The sequence below is a fragment of the Oncorhynchus tshawytscha genome, linkage group LG19, assembly GCF_018296145.1.
Source record: "Oncorhynchus tshawytscha isolate Ot180627B linkage group LG19, Otsh_v2.0, whole genome shotgun sequence".
Taxonomy (NCBI): Eukaryota; Metazoa; Chordata; class Actinopteri; order Salmoniformes; family Salmonidae; genus Oncorhynchus; species Oncorhynchus tshawytscha.
The window spans coordinates 36,830,396-36,850,954 of NC_056447.1; the positions used below are offsets into that span (position 1 = coordinate 36,830,396).

Genomic DNA, 20,559 nt, shown 5'->3' on the forward strand with positions numbered 1-20,559 from the left:
AAGGTCTATGCAAGAGGCAATGAATCTCCTGGGTAATATGGAACCTTTCCACCCGGAAACACTCACTGCACTGGAGGCTGCAGCCGCGATGACACTTCAAGCTGGACAGTCGGTGGAACTGCATGACCTCCAGGTCCATGAAGAAAGAAGGACTTGTCCCAGCCAGTGGAGCGGGTTAGACAAGGACTTTATAAAGTCCACCTGGAGATTCTCCTAGCAAAGCTTCTTCAGCTGGCTATAAAGGGCATCTGGACACAAACGTATTTAATTCCATGCATTACTATGTTGAGTTATATCAAGGTTAAATAAAATAGCTGTTACGTTCAAACCTATCCATCCATTGATTTTAGCCCCTAGTCCTCTACATTTGTACAGATCCGATAACATGAAAATCATGAGCAGAGTATGATCCTTTTTATTGTAGGCTATACACAATTGTTGAGCGGGTACTATTTCCTCAAAAAAATATATTCCACCACATTTCTCACTTGAGCTTTGGTCATACTGTGATTTGATTTCTCAAACAATATTTCACTTCCATACTTTTTTGGCAGTAATTTATAGCATATTCATTGTTTGAAAATGGAAACAGCTTTCACATTAGAGAAAAGTAGTCAGTACATAAAAAGTTAACACTTCCATAACAAATTCAATTCTCTCACTTATAGTGCTAATTTTGTCTTATATTAGAATATAATTGCAACCAAGACTGAAAAGACAGGATGAGGCCATTGAGATAATGAGTCACACCACAAACACTTTAAGGGTTACATGACATCATTAGCCTGTTCTGTCAAAAGAAAGAGAAATTCTCAAATTACATTTAAAACAAGTCCACAATGTTACAGATTGAAGTCTCTGTCACTGGTTAGTTTAATAAACCATTATGTTTAGATGTTTTGAATGTATCAATCACAAATCAAAGACAGCGCATTCTCTTGTGAGTGTAAAACATTTATTAATCTCGAGCCAATAAGGTGAAAACATGCTGAAAAGACTCCTCTAATTAACTTGAAGGCTCTTGAACAGTCCTTGGCTTCCAAGGCAGTTAATACCATAAGTTTACATCCCCATCCCACAGTGGTTGACGTGTCCTGTGTGCACCCCTGTAGCACTGTGCATCATCACTGCTGCCCTCTGGCTCTCAAAGGCCTCTCTCTCTCTACCAAGTGCCGCCATGTCCTGTTCCAACAGCATCCTGTCTCTTGCCAAGTTGGCTCTCTCACTCTCCAGCCACTGTCGCTCTCTGTCTACCGCCGCTCTATCCCCCTCTATCGCTGCCCTCTCCCTCTCCACCATCTCCCACCCTCTCTCCAGTGTCACTGACTTCTGAGCAGCAGTGCTCCCTGCTGGCCCCCTACCCAACCTCTCCTCTCTCAGTGCACTCTCACACTCCGCTGTGGCCCGGTGGCACTCCTCTATGGTGGGGTGCACATAAATCTCTTGTTGGTACTCCAGTGTGATGTCACCCTTTTCCAGCAACGGGCATCCTCTATTTCGAGACGACTGTGAAGGGGAAGGCTCGGGGTCATCACCCTCCGTTATAGGGGTCAAGACAGGTCCGCTGGCGGCGAGGCGGCCCTCCATGGCCTCATTCATGAGGTAGAACCATGGCCAGGAAGCAGCGTTGTCTGCTATGCTCTCCATGCCCACAGGAGGGTACTTCAGGTCCTGTTCAGGGAACAAGAGGGGACAAGTGTGACCACAGTGTAGAATACAAACAACAGAGCAGACTTCAGCTGGGTGAAAGTGTTTTAGCAATGCATGGACATTATTAAGGATTGGTCCTTCAATATAAACATTCTGATTTTGATCTATTTACACTTTGATTATTTCATGTTGCAGAAATTTGCCAGAAACACTTGACAGTTTACCTTATATCTTCTTTTTAAGTTGTCCCACTTCTTGGCCACCTGGTAAGTTGACACCTTTCCCAGGAGAACCAACTCTTTTAAAATGGCCCTGCACACAAAAATAACCAATGTGATCAGTGTTGATTATGCATATCTGACTTTAGTGCTTCGTCATTGACATTTATTTTCATACTAAATCCTACTCACTTCCATGCAGCCTTGGCAGCATTTCGCCTCCCAGTGAAGAGAACCTCATTGGCCGCACGCAACTTAATCAGCCTCCTCGTATCCTGCTCTGTCACTGTCATCAAAACAAAATTAAAGTTACTATTCGTTTGCCAATATGTTTTTCTTGATTGTTGCCTACAGTGCCTTCATAAAGTAGTCATACCCCTTGACTTATTCCACATTGTTGTTTTGTTGATTTTTTTCTCTCTCACACATCATGAAATACAGAAATCTAATTTAAATAAGTATTCACACCCTTTTACTCCAGATTGAGCTCAGATGCATCCAATTTCCTTTTATCATCTTTGAGACTTCTCTACAAATTGATTGGAGTCCACCTGTGGCCAATTGAATTGTTTGGAGATCAATTAGAAAGAAAACACCGGTCTATATAAGGTCCCATTGTTGACAGTGCATGTCAGAGCAGAAACTATACCATGAAGTCCAAGGAACTGGCTGTGGAGCTCTGAAATAGAGTGGGGAGAAGGCATTTTTCTGGGGAAGGGTGTAAAACTATTTCTAGAGTGTTGAAAGATTCCAACAGCACAGTGGTCTCCATCATTGGGAAATTGAACACATTTGGATCTACTCTGCCTAGAGCTGGCCATTTAACCAAACTGAGCAACCAGGCAAGAAAGACCTTGGTCAGGGAGATGACCAAGACCCTAATGACCACTCTGACAGAACTACAGAGTTCCTTGGCTAAGATGGGAGAACTGGCCAGAAGGACAACAATCTCTATAACACTTCACCAATCTGGACTTTATGGAAGAGTGTACCAGAAGGAAGCCACTCCTGAGAAAAAGCCACATGGCAACCTGAAGATTGCAAAAAGGCATGTAAAAGACTTGGCGCATAAGGCAAAAGATTATATGATCTGATGAGACAATGTAACCATTTGGCCTGAATGCAAAGCACTATGTCTGGAGAAAACCAGGCACAGCTGGTCACCGGTCTGAACACCATCCAAATCATGACGCATGGTGGCAGCATAATGCTATGGGGGTGCTTTTCAACGGCAGGGACTAGGAAACTGGTAAGGATAGAGGGAACAATGAATGGAGCCAAATACAGGCAAATCCTTGACGATAACCTGCTTCAGAGTGCAAATGACCTTGGAATGGAAATCTTTGCCTCAGTCTAACAGGACAATGACCCCAAGCATACAGCCAAAGCAACCCTGGAATGGCTTCAGAACAGAAATGTGAAAGCGCTTGAGTGGCCCAGCCAAAGTTCAGACTTGAATCCAATTGAAAATCTTTGGAAAGACTTAAAGATTGCTGTTCTCCCACACTCCCCACCCAACTTGGTGGGTGAGAAAGCTTGAGAAAATCCTCAAATGCAGATATTTGACCTAGATAGTTTGTGTGTATTCATTGATATGTAGGCTACGTATAAACATTTTTTTGTATGTAGTTCTGTCTTTGAGCTGTTCTTGTCTATTGATGTTCTGTGTTATGTCATTATGTTTCATGTTTTGTGTGGACCCCAGGAAGAGTAGCTGCTGGTTTTGCAACAGCTAATGGGGATCCTAATAAAATACCAAATACAAGTAAACCGTGCATTCGGAAAAGTATACAGACCCCTTGACTTTTTCCACATTTTGTTAGGTTACAGCCTTACTCAAATGTATTAAATTGTTTCCCCCCTCAACCTGATTGGTTGAGTGCTGCAGAGATGGTTGTCCTTCTGGAAGGTTCTCCCATCTCCACAGAGGAACTCTGGAGCTCTGTCAGAGTGACCATCGGGTTCTTGGTCACCTCCCTGACAAAGGCCCTTCTCGCCCAATTGCTCAGTTTGGCCAGGCAGCCAGCTCTAGGAAGTGTCTTGGTGGTTCCAAAATTCTTCTATTTAAGAATGATGTGTTCTTCGGGACCTTCACAGCTGCAGCCATTCTTTTGGTACCCTTCCCCAGATCTGTGCCTCAGCACAATCCTGTCTCGGATCCTGTCTCGGATTAGTTTTTGCTGAAATGCACTGTCAACTGTGTGACCTTATATAGACAGGTGTGTGCCTTTCCAAATCATGTCCAATCAATTGAATTTACCACAGGTGGACTCCAATCAAGTTGTTGAAACTTCTCAAGGATGATCAATGGAAACAGGATGCACCGGAGCTCAATTGAGTCTAATAGCAAAAGGTCTGAATACTTACGTAAATAAGGTATGTTAAAAAGAAATATGTTTTTTATACATTTGCAAAAATGTCTAAACCGGTTTTCATTATAGATTGATGAGGAAAACATTTAAATGTAATACATTACAGCCTTATTCTACAATGTAACAAAACATGGAAAAAGTAGAGGGGTCTGAATACTTTCCAAATGCACTGTACAAGACAATTCATGCTGTAATCTCGGCCAAAGGTGCTTCTACAAAGTATTCAGGGGTGTGAATTCTTATGTAAATTAGATCTGTATTTTATTTTTAATACTTTTGCAAAAGTTTCTAAACATTTTCACCATTCATTATAGGGTATTGTGTGTAGATGGGTGATAAAAAAAATATGAATCAATATTGAATTCAGAATGGAACTACAAAATGTGGAATAAGTCAAGGAGTAATACTTTCTGAAGGCACTGTATATGGTTCATATTAAGGCTGACCGCATTTAGTCAACTGGTTGATTGTCTGGTCGATAGGCTCTTGGTCGGCCGAGAATTTTTTTAGTTGAGCAGTCGCAAATATATAGATTTTTTCATGGCACACTTGACATGTCTGATTCTCGCCGGTCTCAGTGGACTAAATCCATTGAGGAAGCCGCGGGGATGCCACTATCCAAGGAAAAGGGGAGTGTGGCTAAGATGCACAAAGCACGTCTTTCCCGCCATTTCATGCACATTTATTGTTTCATAACTTCCTTGTGTGAATTGTTTGCCCTTTTGACTGTTAGTGTCTATCAATTCCCCATTACATATACAGTGATCCAGAAGAAGATTGGGAGAATGTCATATAGTCAGATGAAACCAAAATATAACTTTTTGGTAAAACCTCAACTCGTCGTGTTTGGAGGACAAAGAATGCTGAGTTGCATCCAAAGAACACCATACCTACTGTGAAGCATGGGGGTGGAAACATCATGCTTTGGGGCTGTTTTTCTGCAAAGGGACCAGGACGACTGATCCGTGTAAAGGAAAGAATGAATGGGGCCATGTATCGTGAGATTTTGAGTGTAAACCTCCTTCCATCAGCAAGGGCATTGAAGATAAAACGTGGCTGGGTCTTTCAGCATGACAATGATCCCAAACACACCGCCCGGGTAACGAAGGAGTGGCTACATTTTTTTTCCATTGTCTTTTGTTTGGAGAGCTCCTGTCAATGTTGAGTAAGGATGTGCACCTGATTACGCATATAGAAATAGGCCTAGGCTACTTGACTTATAAATGTGCCTATTTGGGGATGTTGGATAGTATTTCTGATTGTCTTAACTCACTACCACTATTAAGCTGTGGAGCTTTTCAAATTAAAAATGTCTTCAACTCAAACAGCGAGTAAACAAAGTCTCTTTTTAGATTCCATTGAGAATGACAATAGTTCCTCAATGTATTTGACAAATATTTCCAGCTCTCTCCCTTTTGATAACCACTCGGCCTGAAAGGGAAAAATGTCATGCTCTGATCCAGTGTAAACTTCAAAATAATTGATGACTTATTATCCCTTGCACAAATAGTCTACAGCTGTGTCTGTCCTAAGCTCACTAGGGTGGGAAACTGAGGGCCCAGTATTTTCTATACAATGTTGAAAATTTGCTAGCAATGGGCTTTGGCCAGACACAGTTGATACATGTTTCAAGTTCATTGCAGACAGACATGCGTAGCCAATGTGATTTATAGTATATTTATCAGGATATTTTCTACCTTCAGGCTACCATGTTTTTATTTGTTTGTTAGATAGAATTTAGATGAACCACATTACAATGATTTTGAGATAAAAGACTATAAATTAAATGAAACTGTTCCACAAAAATGTGCAAATGAAAATCATAACTGGCACACAGATCGATAGAAATGGTAAGATAAATTGTCACTCCAAATGGAAAAAGGTTGCCGACCCCTGGTGTAGCCTATTACCGGCATCTTCAGGAGTGTAATGGCAAGGCAGAATCTTTGAAGGCCAGCAGCAGCAGGAGGGTACGGAACAGTTATTTTTTCCCCTTCTGGTTAGGCTATCTTGATCTCTGGCTCCCTTGAGTCATTTGTGTGACTTAATTATTTAATAAAACAGCAAGCTTAAAGCATCAGACAAGCTCAGTACATATAGTTGATTTTATTAAAACACATAGGGTGTGTCTATATATGGAAAAGTACATGTTTTTAAATTTCGACCAATCGATTGCTCAAAAGAAAAGACTACTCTCGTTCGACCAAGATTTATTTTAGTCGGGGACAGCCCTAATCCATGAGAACATTAATCTGAGAACACTGAAAACATTAATCCATTTTTAACTCATGAAATTTGACTTCTAAAAGTATATTTTATCCTCCTTGAAAAGAACATTCGGAGACATGAAGAATGAAGGAATGATACTGACTTTTATAGGAGAATTCCACAGGTGTGGGGCACTCCTCTCCACTGGCGTCTAAGAACGTAACCGTTCCATCCACCTCTGTCCCCTCTGGTCTCATTCCCTCTTCCAGATCAGAAATCTCACTCCTTTCTGGCATGGGACATGGGTCTCTCTCTGTAGGCATCGGTGAGGATACAAACAAGTAGTCTTCCTCGTTCATCCATATGGGAGTTATTTTGGGGGCTCTCGCGGCCAGTCGGCCCTCGAAGGCATCATTCATGAGTTGGAACCAAGGCCAGGAGGCAGGGGTGCTCTGGTTCTCCATGCCACGCGGCGGATACTTCAAGTCCTAAGGGATAAGAGAAGATATAAACTTATTAGGAGATATCACTTAGTGACCTATCCATCTTCTGGTCCCACATATGAGCGTCCATGTACATATACACTGACTGTACAAAACATTAGGGACACCTCTTTCCATGAGACTGACAAGGTGAATCCAGGTGAAAGCTGTGATCCCTTATTGATGTCACCTGTTAAATTCACTTCAAACAGTGTAGAAGAAGGGGAGGAGACAGGTTAAATAATTGTTTTTAAACTTTGAGACATGGATCATGTACGTGTGCCATTCAAAGGGTGAATGCGCAAGACAAAGTGCCTTTGAACGGGGTATGGTAGTAGGTGTCAGGCACACTGGTTAGAGTGTGTCAAGATCTGCAACGCCACCGGATTTTTCACGCTCAACAGTTTCCCGTATGCATCAAGAATGGTCCACCACCTGTCGCAGCTGGCCGCGACCGTGAGGCCCAAGGGGCGGAGTACAATTGGCCCAGCATTGTCTGGGTTAGGGGAGGGTTTGGCCGGCAGGGATGTCCTGTGACGGGCTGGGCGCAGTGCACGCTGACACAGTCACCAGGTGACTGTGTCAGCGGTGTTTCCCCCGACACATTGGTGTGGCTGGCTTCAATGTTAAGTTGGCAATGTGTCAAGAAGCAGTGCGGCTTGGTTGGGTTGTGTTTCGGAGGACGCACGGCTCTTGACCTTCGCCTCTCCAGAGTCCGTACGGGAATTGCAGCGATGAGACAAGACTAACTACCAATTGGATACCACCAAATTGGGGAGAAAAAGGGAGTAAAGAAATAAATATATATATAAAGAATAGTCTACCACCAAAAGGACATCCAGACAACTTGACACAACTATGGGAAGCATTGGAGTCAACATGGGCCAGTATCCCTGTGGAACACTTGACACCTTGTAGAGTCCATGCCCTGATGAATTGGGGCCGTTCTGAGGCCAAAAGGGGTGAAACTCAATATTAGGAAAGGTGTTACTAATGTTTTGTACACTCAGTGTACATGTGCAAGCAACTACACACACAGCCCCTGAAACAGGGTGAGAAATCATGGACAAAATATACATGGACACACACTAGTTACAATACCTTGAATTTTGTCTTCAGGTTGTCCCACTTTTTGGCAACCTGGTCAGCAGACAACTTTCCTGCGAGGCCCATCTCTTTTACTATAGCCCTACAGAGAAATAATGGAAGTATAAAGTACATTGACTGGAAATATCACATTTTTATTTAGCCAAATAGTTTCTTCCAACACAAGCTAACTCACCTCCAGGCAGGCTTGGCCGTATTTCTCTTCCCTGTGAAAAGGGCCTCATTGGAAGCACGCAGCTCTATCAATCTCTTGGTGTCCTCCTCAGTCACTGTAAATCAAGCAAATATAACAACTAGTGTTATTATTCACAAAGAATTGTTATCGAAGTAACTTGTTGCTAGTTAGCTTATTGCCAATAACTCAAACATGCACTTTATAAACTGTCTGGGTCGACCAATACCATTCCAAGAAAGTGGAAAATCATATTGATTTATATTTTGAGCAAATAGTCCCTTTGAAAGGCAAAACATCATCACTTACGCTTATATGAGAATTCTGTGGCCGTGTGATACTCCCCTATGGTGGCTCCTTGGAAGACGGCTGCTCCATTTCTCTCCTCCGTTTCCACCAGCTCATCCATCTCAGACTCTGTCAAGAACTCAGACATCCCCCCCTTCCCTGGCGTCCGACGAGCCCTCTTCCTTGGTAGTGGAGAGGGCTCAAACTCCTCATCACCCTCCTCTACTACTGGCGTCAGGATGGGGGCGCAGCCGGCGAATCGTCCCTCCATGGCATCATTCATGCGGTAGAACCAGGGCCAGGAATTTGGGTTGCTCTCCATGCTGCGGGCTGGACATTTCAACTCCTGCACCAAAAGAGGAATACAGTGTCTGGGTTCAGTGGACAAAGCAGTGTGGAGTGGAATTGAGAAGAGATGTGTGCAGGAGGTGATGAGAGAGCGATACATTGTGGATCAAGAATAACTTCAAGAAACTTTGGGAATGTTTCTTATACACTACACAAAAAAATTCAAGAATGAAAATGAAACGCACAAATACACTGGTTGAGTACTGCCGTCACTGTCACATTACCTTATATCGCCTCTTGAGGTTATCCCACTTTTTGGCAAGCTGGTCTGTAGTCAGCTTTCCCTGAAGGCCCAACTCATTCAAAATAGCTCTGCAGGAAAAGATGGAGACAACATAACTGCACCACATATCACACTTTCACAAAATTCTTGAAGACATGGCTAAAGGTCAATCAGATTTGTGAACATAATCCCTAGCTGTGTGTTGCCGCTTTCCATGTTGTCTGTTGTCTGTAGCTTGTGAGGTGTGGAAACACCTTGTTGCTTTTATGAATTTTGTCTTGTTGCTTTTTGTTCTATGTTGCTATGTCTGTATGCTACGTCTTGCTTGTCCTATGTTGCTCTGTCTGTATGCTATGTCTTGCTTGTCCTATGTTTCTCTGTCTGTATTGTAATTGTTTTTAATAACCTGCCCAGGGACTGCGGTTGAAAATTAGCCGGCTGGCTAAAACCGTCACTTTTACTGAAACGTTGATTAATGTGCAATGTCCCTGTAAAAATAAAATTAACTCAAACACAGAAGGTTGGTGGCACCTTAATTGGGGAGGACGGGCTCATAGTAATGGCTGAAACGAAATCAATGGAATGGTAATCGAACTCATCAAACACATGGTTTCCATGTGTTTGATACAATTCCATTTACTCCATTCCAGCCCTTATTATGAGCCGTCCTCCACTCAGCAGCCTCCCGTCAGAGACAAACAAAAATGCAGAAGACAACAATTTTCAAACTAATTCTCATTTAGAGCAGTTAACGAAATCTGAAATGATCAAATAGGTATAAGCAATATGCTAATAGCTCCAAGTCGAGCTAGAAAGACTTATCACCATATTGTTTACACCTATCCAGTCCTTTTAGACATACATAAGTGCAAAGGAGCTGGAGGTGGATTTGGGACAGAAAACATGGTCTGTATATGTCCTTTCCAAACATACTCACCTCCAGGCAGGCTTGGCAGTATGTTTTCTGCCTGTGAAGAGAGCCTCATTCACGGCACGCAGCTTTATCATTCTCTCCGTCTCCTGCTCTGTCACTGATAAGCAGGAACCAATGTCAGTAATATGAATCAGGTACATCAGATTGAGCATACATTACCATGTATCAAATAACACACCATTTTTTGCAGCAAGCTTGCTAACAACCAATAACTGCAATTAAATTCTTATTCTTGAATTTTAACCTTTATTTAACTAGGCAATTCGGTTAAGAACAAATTCTTATTTACAATGACGGCACACACCGGCCAAACCCGGACGATGCTGGGCCAATTGTGTGCCGCCATATGGGATTCCTAATCAAGGCCCGGTTGTGTTACAGCCTGGATTTGAACCAGGGTGTGTGTAGTGATGCCTCAAGCACTGAGATGCAGTGCCATAGACCGCTGCGCCACTAGGGAACCTTAAAGACCAGAGTTTAGACCAGGGTTCTCCAACCCTTTCCTGGAGAGCTACTGCCCTGTAGGTTTTTGCTCCAATCCATCCTAATCTACGGCATCTGATTCTAATAATTAGTTGAACTGAATCAGGTTAGTTATATGTATACGTATATACTGTACTCTATATCATCTACTGCATCTTTATGTAATACATGTACCACTAGCCACTTTAATTATGCCATTTTGTTTACATACTCATCTCATATGTATATACTGCACTCAATACCATCTACTGTATCTTGCCTATGCCGCTCTGTACCATCACTCATTCATATATCTTTATGTACATATTATTTATCCCCTTAAACTTGTGTCTATAAGGTAGTAGTTTTGGAATTGTTAGCTAGATTACTTGTTGGTTATTACTGCATTGTCGGAACTAGAAGCACAAGCATTTCGCTACACTCGCATTAACATCTGCTAACCATGTGTATGTGAGAAATAAAATTTGATTTGATTTGATTTAGTTACAACTGGGGTTGGACTGAAAACCTACAGGATAGTAGCTCTCCAGGAACAGTGTTGGAGAGCCCTGGACTAAACAGACCTCCTGGTCAAATTAAGGTTGAAGAAATAATTTGAATGGTGAACAGAATCAGAGTATCCCCAACTCACTCACTTACTTTTATACGAGCATTCTGAAATTCTTCGCCAGCCCATAGTAGTAGGACCCTCAGTCTGAGTTGCATCAGTGTTAACAGTTGCATTGTCCTCCAAGTTCTCTGTCCCCACACTGTCCTCCATCTCAGTTTTGATCAAGAACTCCAAAATGTCAGCACCGTCACCCCCCTGTCCTCTCTCGTTGGTTAATGGTGAAGAAGAACCTGGAGCCTCACTAGCCAAAGATGCCACAGCCAAAACTTGGGCGCTGTTGAAGAGGCGTCCTTCCATGGCCTCGCCCATAAATTGGAACCAGGGCCAGGAGGCTATGCTGGTAGCAACAGTGTCCTTGCCAAGAAAAATGTATTAAGTCCTAAAAGACAAATACAAAAGTGTGACTATGGCTGGGATGAGGCTTTTTTGTTTTGACTTCATGATCAGTAAATATTGGCAATATCAGTAAACACTTATTTTAGAAGTCCGAAATCTCAGTCTTCTAAGAACACAAGCCCACTTTACCTTGTATTTGGTCTTCAGATTTTCCAACTTCTTGGCAATCTGGTCAGCTGTCAGCTTTCCATCAAGACCCAATCCCCTTAGAATTGCACTGCACCGTTAAAAGATAGATATAAACCTGGTTGTGGTATACTGGTGTATACAATTTCATACACCAACCCTGACATACTTGGAGAATAAGAGCCCCTCCTCCCAGCTGCCCACTGCACTGAGGCTAGGAAACACTGTCACCACCGATAAATCCACTATAATTGAGAATTTCAATAAGCATTTTTCTACGGCTGGCCATGCTTTCCACCTGGCTACCCCTACCCCAGTCAACAGCTCTGCACCCCCACAGCAACTTGCCCAAGCCTCCACCATCTCCTTCACCCAAATCCAGATCGCTGATGTTCTGAAAGAGCAGCAAAATCTGGACCCCTACAAATCAGCTGGGCTAGACAATCCGGAAACTCTCTTTCTAAAATTATCCGCCGCAATTGTTGCAACCCCTATTACCAGTCTGTTCAACCTCTCTTTCGTATCGTCTGAGATCCCCAAAGATTGGAAAGCTGCCGTGGTCATCCCCCTCTTCAAAGGGGGAGACACTCCAGACCCAAACTGCTACAGACCTATATCTATCCTATCCTACCTTTCTAAGGTCTTCGAAAGCCAAGTTAACAAACAGATTACAGACCATTTCGAATCCCACCGTACCTTCTCCGCTATGCAATCTGGTTTCAGAGCTGGTCAATGGTGCACCTCAGCCACGCTAAAGGTCCTAAACGATATTATAACCGCCATCGACAAAAGACAATATTGTGCAGTCGTATTCATCAAACTGGCCAAGGCTTTGGACTCTGTCAATAACCGCATTCTTATCGGTAGACTCAACAGACTTGGTTTCTCAAATGACTGCCTCGCCTGGTTCACCAACTACTTCTCAGACAGAGTTCAGTGTGTCAAATTGGAGAGCCTGTTGTCCGGACCTCTGGCAGTCTATGGGGGTGCCACAGAGTTCAATTCTCGGGCCGACTCTTTCCTCTGTATACATCAATGTCGCTCTTGCTGCTGATTATCTGATCCATCTCTACGCAGACGACACCATTCTGTATACTTCTGACCCTTCTTTGGACACTGTGTTAACTAACCTCCAGATGAGCTTCAATGCCATACAACTCTCCTTCCGTGGCCTCCAACTGCTCTTAAATGCTAGTAAAACTAAATGCATGCTCTTCAACCGATCTCTGCCCGCACATGCCCACACGTCTAGCATCACTACTCTGGACAGTTCTGACTTAGAATATGTGGACAACTACCTAGGTGTCTGGTTAGACTGTAAACTCTCCTTCCAGACTCACATTAAGCATCTCCAATACAAAATTAAATCTAGAATCGGCTTCCTATTTCACAACAAAGCATCCTTCACTCATGCTGCCAAACATACCCTCGTAAAACTGACTATCCTCCCGATCCTTGACTTCGGCGATGTCATTTACAAAATAGCCTCCAACACTCTACTCAGCAAATTGGATGCAGTCTGTCACAGTGTCATCTGTTTTGTCACCAAAGCCCCATATACTACCCACCATTGCGACCTGTATGCTCTCGTTAGCTGGCCCTAGCTTCATATTCATTGCCAAACCCACTGGCTCCAGGTCATCTGTAAGTCTTTGCTAGGTAAAGCCCCGCCTTATCTCAGCTCATTGGTCACCATAGCAGCACCCACCTGTAGCACGTGCTCCAGCAGGTATATTTCACTGATCACCCCCAAAGCCAAGACCTCCTTTGACTGGCTTTCCTTCCAGTTCTCTGCTGCCAATGACTGGAACGAATTGCAAAAAAAAATTTTTTTTTTAAATCATTGAAGCTGGAGACTCATATCTCCCTCACTAACTTGAAGCATCAGCTTTCAGAGCAGCTCACAGATCATTGCGCCTGTACATAGCCCATCTGTAAATAGCCCACTCAACTAGAGGTCGGCCGATTAATTAGGGCCGATTTCAAGTTTTCATAACAATCAGTAATCGGCATTTTTGGACACCGATCATGGCCGATTACATTGCACTCCACAAGGAGACTGCGTGGCAGGCTGACTACCGGTAATGCGAATGCAGCAAGGAGCCAAGGTAAGATGCTAGCTAGCATTAAATGTATCTTATAAAAAACTGTCAATCTTAACATAATCACTAGTTAACTACACATGGTTGATGATATTACTAGTTTATCTAGCTTGCCCTGCTTTGCAGGGTGCCTGTTAATTTATCATTGAATCACAGCCTACTTCACCAAACGGGTGATTTAACAAGTGCATTCGTGAAAAAAGCACTGTCGTTGCACCAATGTGTACCTAACCATAAACATCAACACCTTTCTTAAAATCAATACACAAGTATATATTTTTTTAAACTGCATATTTAGTTAATATTGCCTGCTAACATGAATTTCTTTTAACTAGGGAATATGTGTCACTTCTCTTGCGTTCTGTGCAACAGAGTCAGGGTATACGCAACAGTTTGGGCCGCCTGGCAAGTTGCAAACTAATATGCCAGAATTTTATGACATAACATTGAAGGTTGTGCAATGTAACAGCAATATTTAGACTTATGGATGCCACCCGTTAGATAAAATACGGAACGGTTCCGTATTTCACTGAAAGAATAAACGTTCTGTTTTCGAAATGATCGTTTCCAGATTTGACTATATTAATGACCTAAGGCTCGTATTTCTGTGTGTTATTATATTATTAAGTCTAATGATTTGATAGAGCAGTCTGACTGAGCGGTGGTAGGCAGCAGCAGGCTCGTAAGTATTCATTCAAACAGCGCTTTACTGCGTTTGCCAGCAGCTCTTTTATGACTTTTATGACTTCAAGCCAATCAACTCCCGAGATTAGGCTGGCAATACTAAAGTACCTATTAGAACATCCAATATTCAAAGGTACATGAAATACAAATGGTATAGAGAGAAATAGTCCTATAATAACTACAACTGAAAACTTCTTACCTGGGAATATTAAAGACTCATGTTGAACGGAACCACCAGCTTTCATATGTTCTCATGTTCTGAGCAAGGAACTTAAAAACGTTAGCTTTTTTACATGGCACATATTGCACTTTTACTTTCTTCTCTCACACTTTGTTGTTGCATTATTAAACCAAATTGAACATGTTTCATTATTTATTTGAGACTAAATAGATTTTATTGATGTATTACATTAAGTTAAAATAAGTGTTCTTTGTTCATTCAGTATTGTTGTAATTGTCATTATTACAAATATGTATATTAAAAAAGTATCGGTTTTTTTTGGTCCTCCAATAATCGGTATCGAGTTGAGTTGAAAAATCATAATCGGTCGACCTCTACACTCTACCTCATTCCCATATTATAATTTTTTTGCTCCTTAGCACCCCAGTATCTCTACTTGCACATTCATCTTCTGTACATATATCACTCCAGTGTTTAATTGCTAAATTGTAATTATTTCGCCACTATGGCCTATTTATTGCCTTACCTCATTTGCACACACTGTATATATATTTTTATATTGTGTACGTTTGTTTATTCCATGTGTAACTCTGTGTTGCTGTTTTTGTCACACTGCTTTGCTTTATCTTGGCCAGTTCGCAGTTGTAAATGAGAACTTGTTCTCAACTGGCCTACCTGGTTAAATAAAGGTGAAATAAATAAATAAATACTTCCAGGCAACCTTGGCAGCATTTATTTGTCCTGTGAAAATAACCTCATTTGAGGAACAGAGTTCTATTAACCTCTTGATGTCCTTTTCAGATACCGTCAACAAAACACAATGTATTGCTATCTCCTTGTCTATAACAAGCTAGAGATCTCGATGGAGGCACAGCTGATAAAAACAATCCACATAATAAATGACTTTACTAGTAAAACAACCTGCAATTGCACACGTTACAATTGACCTTCTGCCAGCTAACTAAATTAGACAAGGGAAATGAGCTAATAACATTAGCTACTCACTTTTATAAGAGCTATCCGTGACGGGAAGTGGGTCCACCATTTGCGCCAGCTAAAGAATGGAGAAGTGAACACTTACAGGAAGGAAGCGTGCCCAAGCTTTCCATCCAGTGAGCTTACTATAAGAATAGCTGAGTAGATAGTTGTAGCTATCCTGCAGCCAGAATCTCGTTGAGTTTGATAATATTTTTCTCTTCAAGGTGCAGTTTGTTGAAACAAAGAACTTTGGATTTGCCAGCGCTCGATTCGTTGTTTAGCTAGGAGCTAACGTTTTCGTAGCCTAGGCAGGCAATAGTGGCCGCTAACGTTTTGGTAGCAAGCAGCTAGCTCAGATAACCCAACCCACTAACAGAATAACAATCAAAACAATTTCTTCCTTTCATCTCTCAGTAAATTTGTCCATGTGTTAGGAATATTTCGAGTTGGTACCAAATAGAACAGGTTGCACAATAATGTACAACATTTAACGAGATGTTATGCAGTTTTTCTTCTATTTAACAAGCTGGCTAGTGAGGGGATTCTATTAATCTGGCCCGGACAGGCGTATTTTGCAAAGCGTGGAAGATGATTGCATTCGTTTTGGAAGCGGGCTGTCTCCCGGGCATGAGCCGGCTGCCCCGTTCTGCCCGAAAGTGATGTCGGCTCAAAACAAAAGTGGAGTAATCAAATTGTATTGGTCACATACATGGTTAGCAGATGCTTGTGCTTTAATTTACTACAGTGCCGCAATATCTAACAAGTAATCCAACAATTCCACAACAACTACCTAATACACAGATCTAAGTAAAGAGATGGAATAAGAATATGTACATATAAATATGGATGAGCAATGACCGAGTGACATAGGCAAGATGCAATAGATGGTCTAAAATACAGTATATACATATGGGATGAGAAATACAAGATATGTAAACCTCATTATTAAAGTGTCATTAATAAAGTGACTAGGGATCCATTTGTTAGAGTGGCTAATGATTTCAAGTCTGTATGTTGTCAGCAGCCTCTGTGTTAGTGATGGCTGTTTATTCGCCTGTAGTTTTCCTTACATCCACCAACAGCAGTTAGGGACCATCAACATAGTGACCATTACTCTTAAAACATTCAAAACTGGTTCTAGCTAACCCGATGGCATAGACACATTGCACACATTTTTTTTTGTCAGTTTACATCTCACACTATTTTAAATTATTTATTTACATTTTTGAAATTCAACAGCGCCTTGGTCATGTGACCCACACATCTCAAACAAGGTTCATAATGTACACTCAGTGGGCCTACACATTGGACAACCTTTTGTTTGTCCATTTGTGAAATTCAATAGCTCCTTAGTCTTAGGACCTACAACTCTCAAACTACTTTCAGAATATCTACCTAGTAGCCATATGTATAGCACAATCTTTGTTTATCCATTTTCATCTCACACGATTTAACATTCATTTTCAATGTTTCTAATTTCAATAGCTCCTTGGTCATGTGATCTACTTGACTCAAACAAGGTTCAGAATGTACACTCAGTTGGCCTACGCATTGCATACCCTTTGGTTTGTCCATTTTCATCACACACGATTTTACATTAATTTTTCTAACTTTCTAATTTCAATAGCTCCTTGGTCATGTGACCTACTGTCCCCAACCAAGGTTCAGAATGTACACCAGCTACCCTTCTATATCGCACACTCTTTAGTTTGTCCATTTTCATCTCACAAGATTTTACATTAATTTTTCAAATGTTCTCATTTCAATAGCTCCTTGTTCATGTTATCTACTGGACTCAACCAAGGTTCAGAATATCCACTGACTACCCTTCTATATTGCACACCCTTTCGTTTGTCCATTTTCATCTCACACAATTTTACATTAATTGCCTGCTCTGTTCCCCTGAAGGACAGTGTCACTCACACACCTATTCACTTGGGCCTTCTCCCTGGGGCCTTCCTGACCTTCAGGCAGGCACCTATTGACCTGGTGACCTCTGACTCCAGGCCTCTATGCCTACACTCCCTGCCGCCTGCCTGCCCTCTCCCTGGGGCTGAGAGTGTATAGCTTACTCCCTGGAACTACAGACCTCCCGGCATCCACACCTACTCTCCCTATCCGGTCAACACCCCTCTCACTGGGCATCACCCATCATCGCGTCCCGGCCAGGGTCAGCCATCTCCATAACCTTGCCCACTAGGCAACCACACTTAAGCATCCCTCCCCGGACACCAAGACGTCTATATTTCCGCTGTCAGGAACCACGTGCACCTGGTAACCCGAAACAGTCTCTGTGCAGTTTGTGACCCGTCCACTTTTTACCACTCAGAGACTCTGAGTGTGGCTCCAGAGTGGCGCAGAGTTCTAAGACACTGCATCTCGGTGCAAGAGGTGTCACTGCAGTAACTGGTTCGAATCCAGGCTGCATCAAATCCACCGTGATTGGGAGACCCATAGGGTGGCGCACAATTGGTCCAGGGTAGGCAGTCATTGTCAACAAATCAAATTTATTTGTAAAGCCCTTCTTACATCAGCTGATATATCAAAGTGCTGTACAGAAACCCAGCCTAAAACCCCAAACAGCAAGCAATGCAGGTGTAGAAGCACAGTGGCTAGGAAAAACTCCCTAAAAAGGCCAGATCCTAGGAAGAAACCTAGAGAGGAACCAGGCTATGAGGGGTGGCCAGTCCTCTTCTGGCTGTGCCGGGTGGAGATTATAACAGAACATGGCCAAGATGTTCAAATGTTCATAGATGACCAGCAGGGTCAAATAATAATAATCACAGTGGTTGTAGAGGGTGCAACAGGTCAGCACCTCAGGAGTAAATGTCAGTTGGCTTTTCATAGCCGATCATTCAGAGTATCTCTACCGCTCCTGCTGTCTCTAGAGAGTTGAAAACAGCAGGTCTGGGACAGGTAGCACGTCCGGTGAGCAATTCAGGGTTCCATAGCCGCAGGAACAACAGCTGAAACTGAAGCAGCAGCACGGCCAGGTGGACTGGAGACAGCAAGGAGACATCAGGCCAGGTAGTCCTGAGGCATGGTCCTAGGGCTCAGGTCCTCCGAGAGAGAGAGAAAGAAAGAAAGAAAGAGAGAGAGAAAGATAGGAAAAGAAAGAGAATTAGAGAGAGCATACTTAAATTCACACAGGATACTGGATAAGTCGGGAGAAATACTCCAGATATAACAGACTGACCCTAGCCCCCGACACATGAACTACTGCAGCATAAATACTGGCGGCTGAGACAGGAGGGGTCGGGAGACACTGTGGCCCCATCCGATGATACCCCTGGACAGCGCCAAACATGCAATAAGAATTTGTCCCAAACAGTCCCAATAAGAATTTGTTCTTAACAGACTTGCCTAGTTAAATAAACTCCATGGCCTCCGTGTCCGGCCGCCCCTGCTCGGACTCTGAGTGCCCCCTGCCTTGCTGGAGTGCACCTGAGCGGTGACCCTTTGACTTCTACAGCGAGTCCCAACCTGACTCACAGGTGGAGTGGATGGGGGGGTGGATGGGTGACCACCACCTAGCCCCCTATCTATCCAGAGCCCCATGTCAATGTCTTACACCTTCTACCTGCCTGCTTGGGCTCTCTCACACTCTGTGTTTGGCCTTTGGCCCCTGGCCCTTCTGCATACACCTGGTAACCCATAAGTAAAGAAGGAGGATGGTGGAGGAAGATGCCTTCTGTCCCCGACAAAAGCTTGGATCGATGGCTGACTTTCAATAGAACACAGCGAGTGAGCTGCTCTGCTACGTATGGAACCCCGACCCAGAATCAGGTCGTCTGCAAGTGATTTAGCTCTATGTTCAAATCAAATCAAATTTATTTATATAGCCCTTCGTACATCAGCTGATATCTCAAAGTGCTGTACAGAAACCCAGCCTAAAACCCCAAACAGCAAGCAATGCAGGTGTAGAAGCACGGTGGCCAAGAAAAACTCCCTAGAAAGGCCAAAACCTAGGAAGAAACCTAGAGAGGAACCAGGCTATGTGGGGTAGCCAGTCCTCTTCTGGCTGTGCCGGGTGGAGATTATAACAGAACATGGCCAAGATGTTCAAATGTTCATAAATGACCAGCATGGTCGAATAATAATAAGGCAGAACAGTTGAAACTGGAGCAGCAGCACGGCCAGGTGGACTGGGGACAGCAAGGAGTCATCATGTCAGGTAGTCCTGTGGCATGGTCCTAGGGCTCAGGTCCTCCGAGAGAGAGAAAGAAAGAGAGAAAGAGAGAATAAGAGAGAGCACATGTGGGGTGGCCAGTCCTCTTCTGGCTGTGCCGGGTGGAGATTATAACAGAACATGGCCAAGATGTTCAAATGTTCATAAATGACCAGCATGGTCGAATAATAATAAGGCAGAACAGTTGAAACTGGAGCAGCAGCACGGCCAGGTGGACTGGGGACAGCAAGGAGTCATCATGTCAGGTAGTCCTGGGGCATGGTCCTAGGGCTCAGGTCCTCCGAGAGAGAGAAAGAAAGAGAGAATTAGAGAAAGCACACTTAAATTCACACAGGACACCGGATAGGACAGGAGAAGTACTCCAGATATAACAAACTGACCCTAGCCCCCCCGACACAAACTACTGCAGCATAAATACTGGAGGCTGAGACAGGAGGGGTCAGGAGACACTGCTCCCCACAAACATGCGGTGTGCATCAGGAGAAGGGCGGTAACTCATCCGGCCGCACCCCAACCCCGTCACAAACAGCTCTACTCACCTGCCAAAAGAGGCAGGCTATCCCGGGCCAACCGAAGATCTGTGGTGCTACTGTATCGTTACGTTTAGGGGGGATTCTGACAAAGAGGCATTCAGTCATAATCCCACAGATGGTAGCTTCGCACCATTGGCTCTTCAGCCAAGCACATACACCAAATGTGCTTGTGTGATTTGAGTGTGACCGCGACAGGTGGGTATACTCCTTTGAATTTCATCAAGTTGACATTCAGTGATCCGTGCCCAGTGGGAACCTAGGCTTCACCCATCCAT

General features: G+C 43.2%; 1 protein-coding gene across 2 annotated transcripts; it reads right to left on the minus strand.

Annotated features, from left to right (window-relative positions):
• Positions 1 to 397: 397 nt before the first annotated feature.
• LOC112218703 lies at positions 398 to 16,122 on the minus strand. 2 transcript variants are annotated; one of them, XM_042301629.1, is made up of 13 exons: positions 15,590 to 16,122; positions 13,326 to 13,421; positions 11,621 to 11,708; positions 11,125 to 11,474; positions 10,006 to 10,099; positions 9,070 to 9,157; positions 8,519 to 8,843; positions 8,213 to 8,306; positions 8,032 to 8,119; positions 6,612 to 6,936; positions 2,061 to 2,154; positions 1,875 to 1,962; positions 398 to 1,671 (listed from the first exon to the last, which is right to left on the minus strand). In XM_042301629.1, the coding sequence occupies exons 4-13, from the start codon at positions 11,402 to 11,404 to the stop codon at positions 1,063 to 1,065; spliced, it is 2,085 nt and encodes a 694-aa protein (XP_042157563.1). In that variant the 5' UTR covers positions 11,405 to 11,474; positions 11,621 to 11,708; positions 13,326 to 13,421; positions 15,590 to 16,122; the 3' UTR covers positions 398 to 1,062. The 2 variants fall into 2 exon arrangements, with proteins under 2 accessions (XP_042157563.1, XP_024235516.1); XM_024379748.1 differs by lacking the exon at positions 13,326 to 13,421.
• Positions 16,123 to 20,559: the final 4,437 nt, after the last annotated feature.

Excerpts from the sequence above, each read along its gene's own strand:
- LOC112218703 (XM_024379748.1), bottom strand. The coding sequence starts at position 11,404 with ATGGGCGAGGCCATGGAAGGACGCCTCTTCAACAGCGCCCAAGTTTTG. Across the intron at positions 8,844-9,069 it reads ACCTCAAGAGGCGATATAAG|GAGTTGAAATGTCCAGCCCG; the intron begins GTAATGTGACAG and ends CTTTTGGTGCAG. Across the intron at positions 2,155-6,611 it reads TGTGGAATTCTCCTATAAAA|TGACAGAGCAGGATACGAGG; the intron begins GTCAGTATCATT and ends TTTTGATGACAG.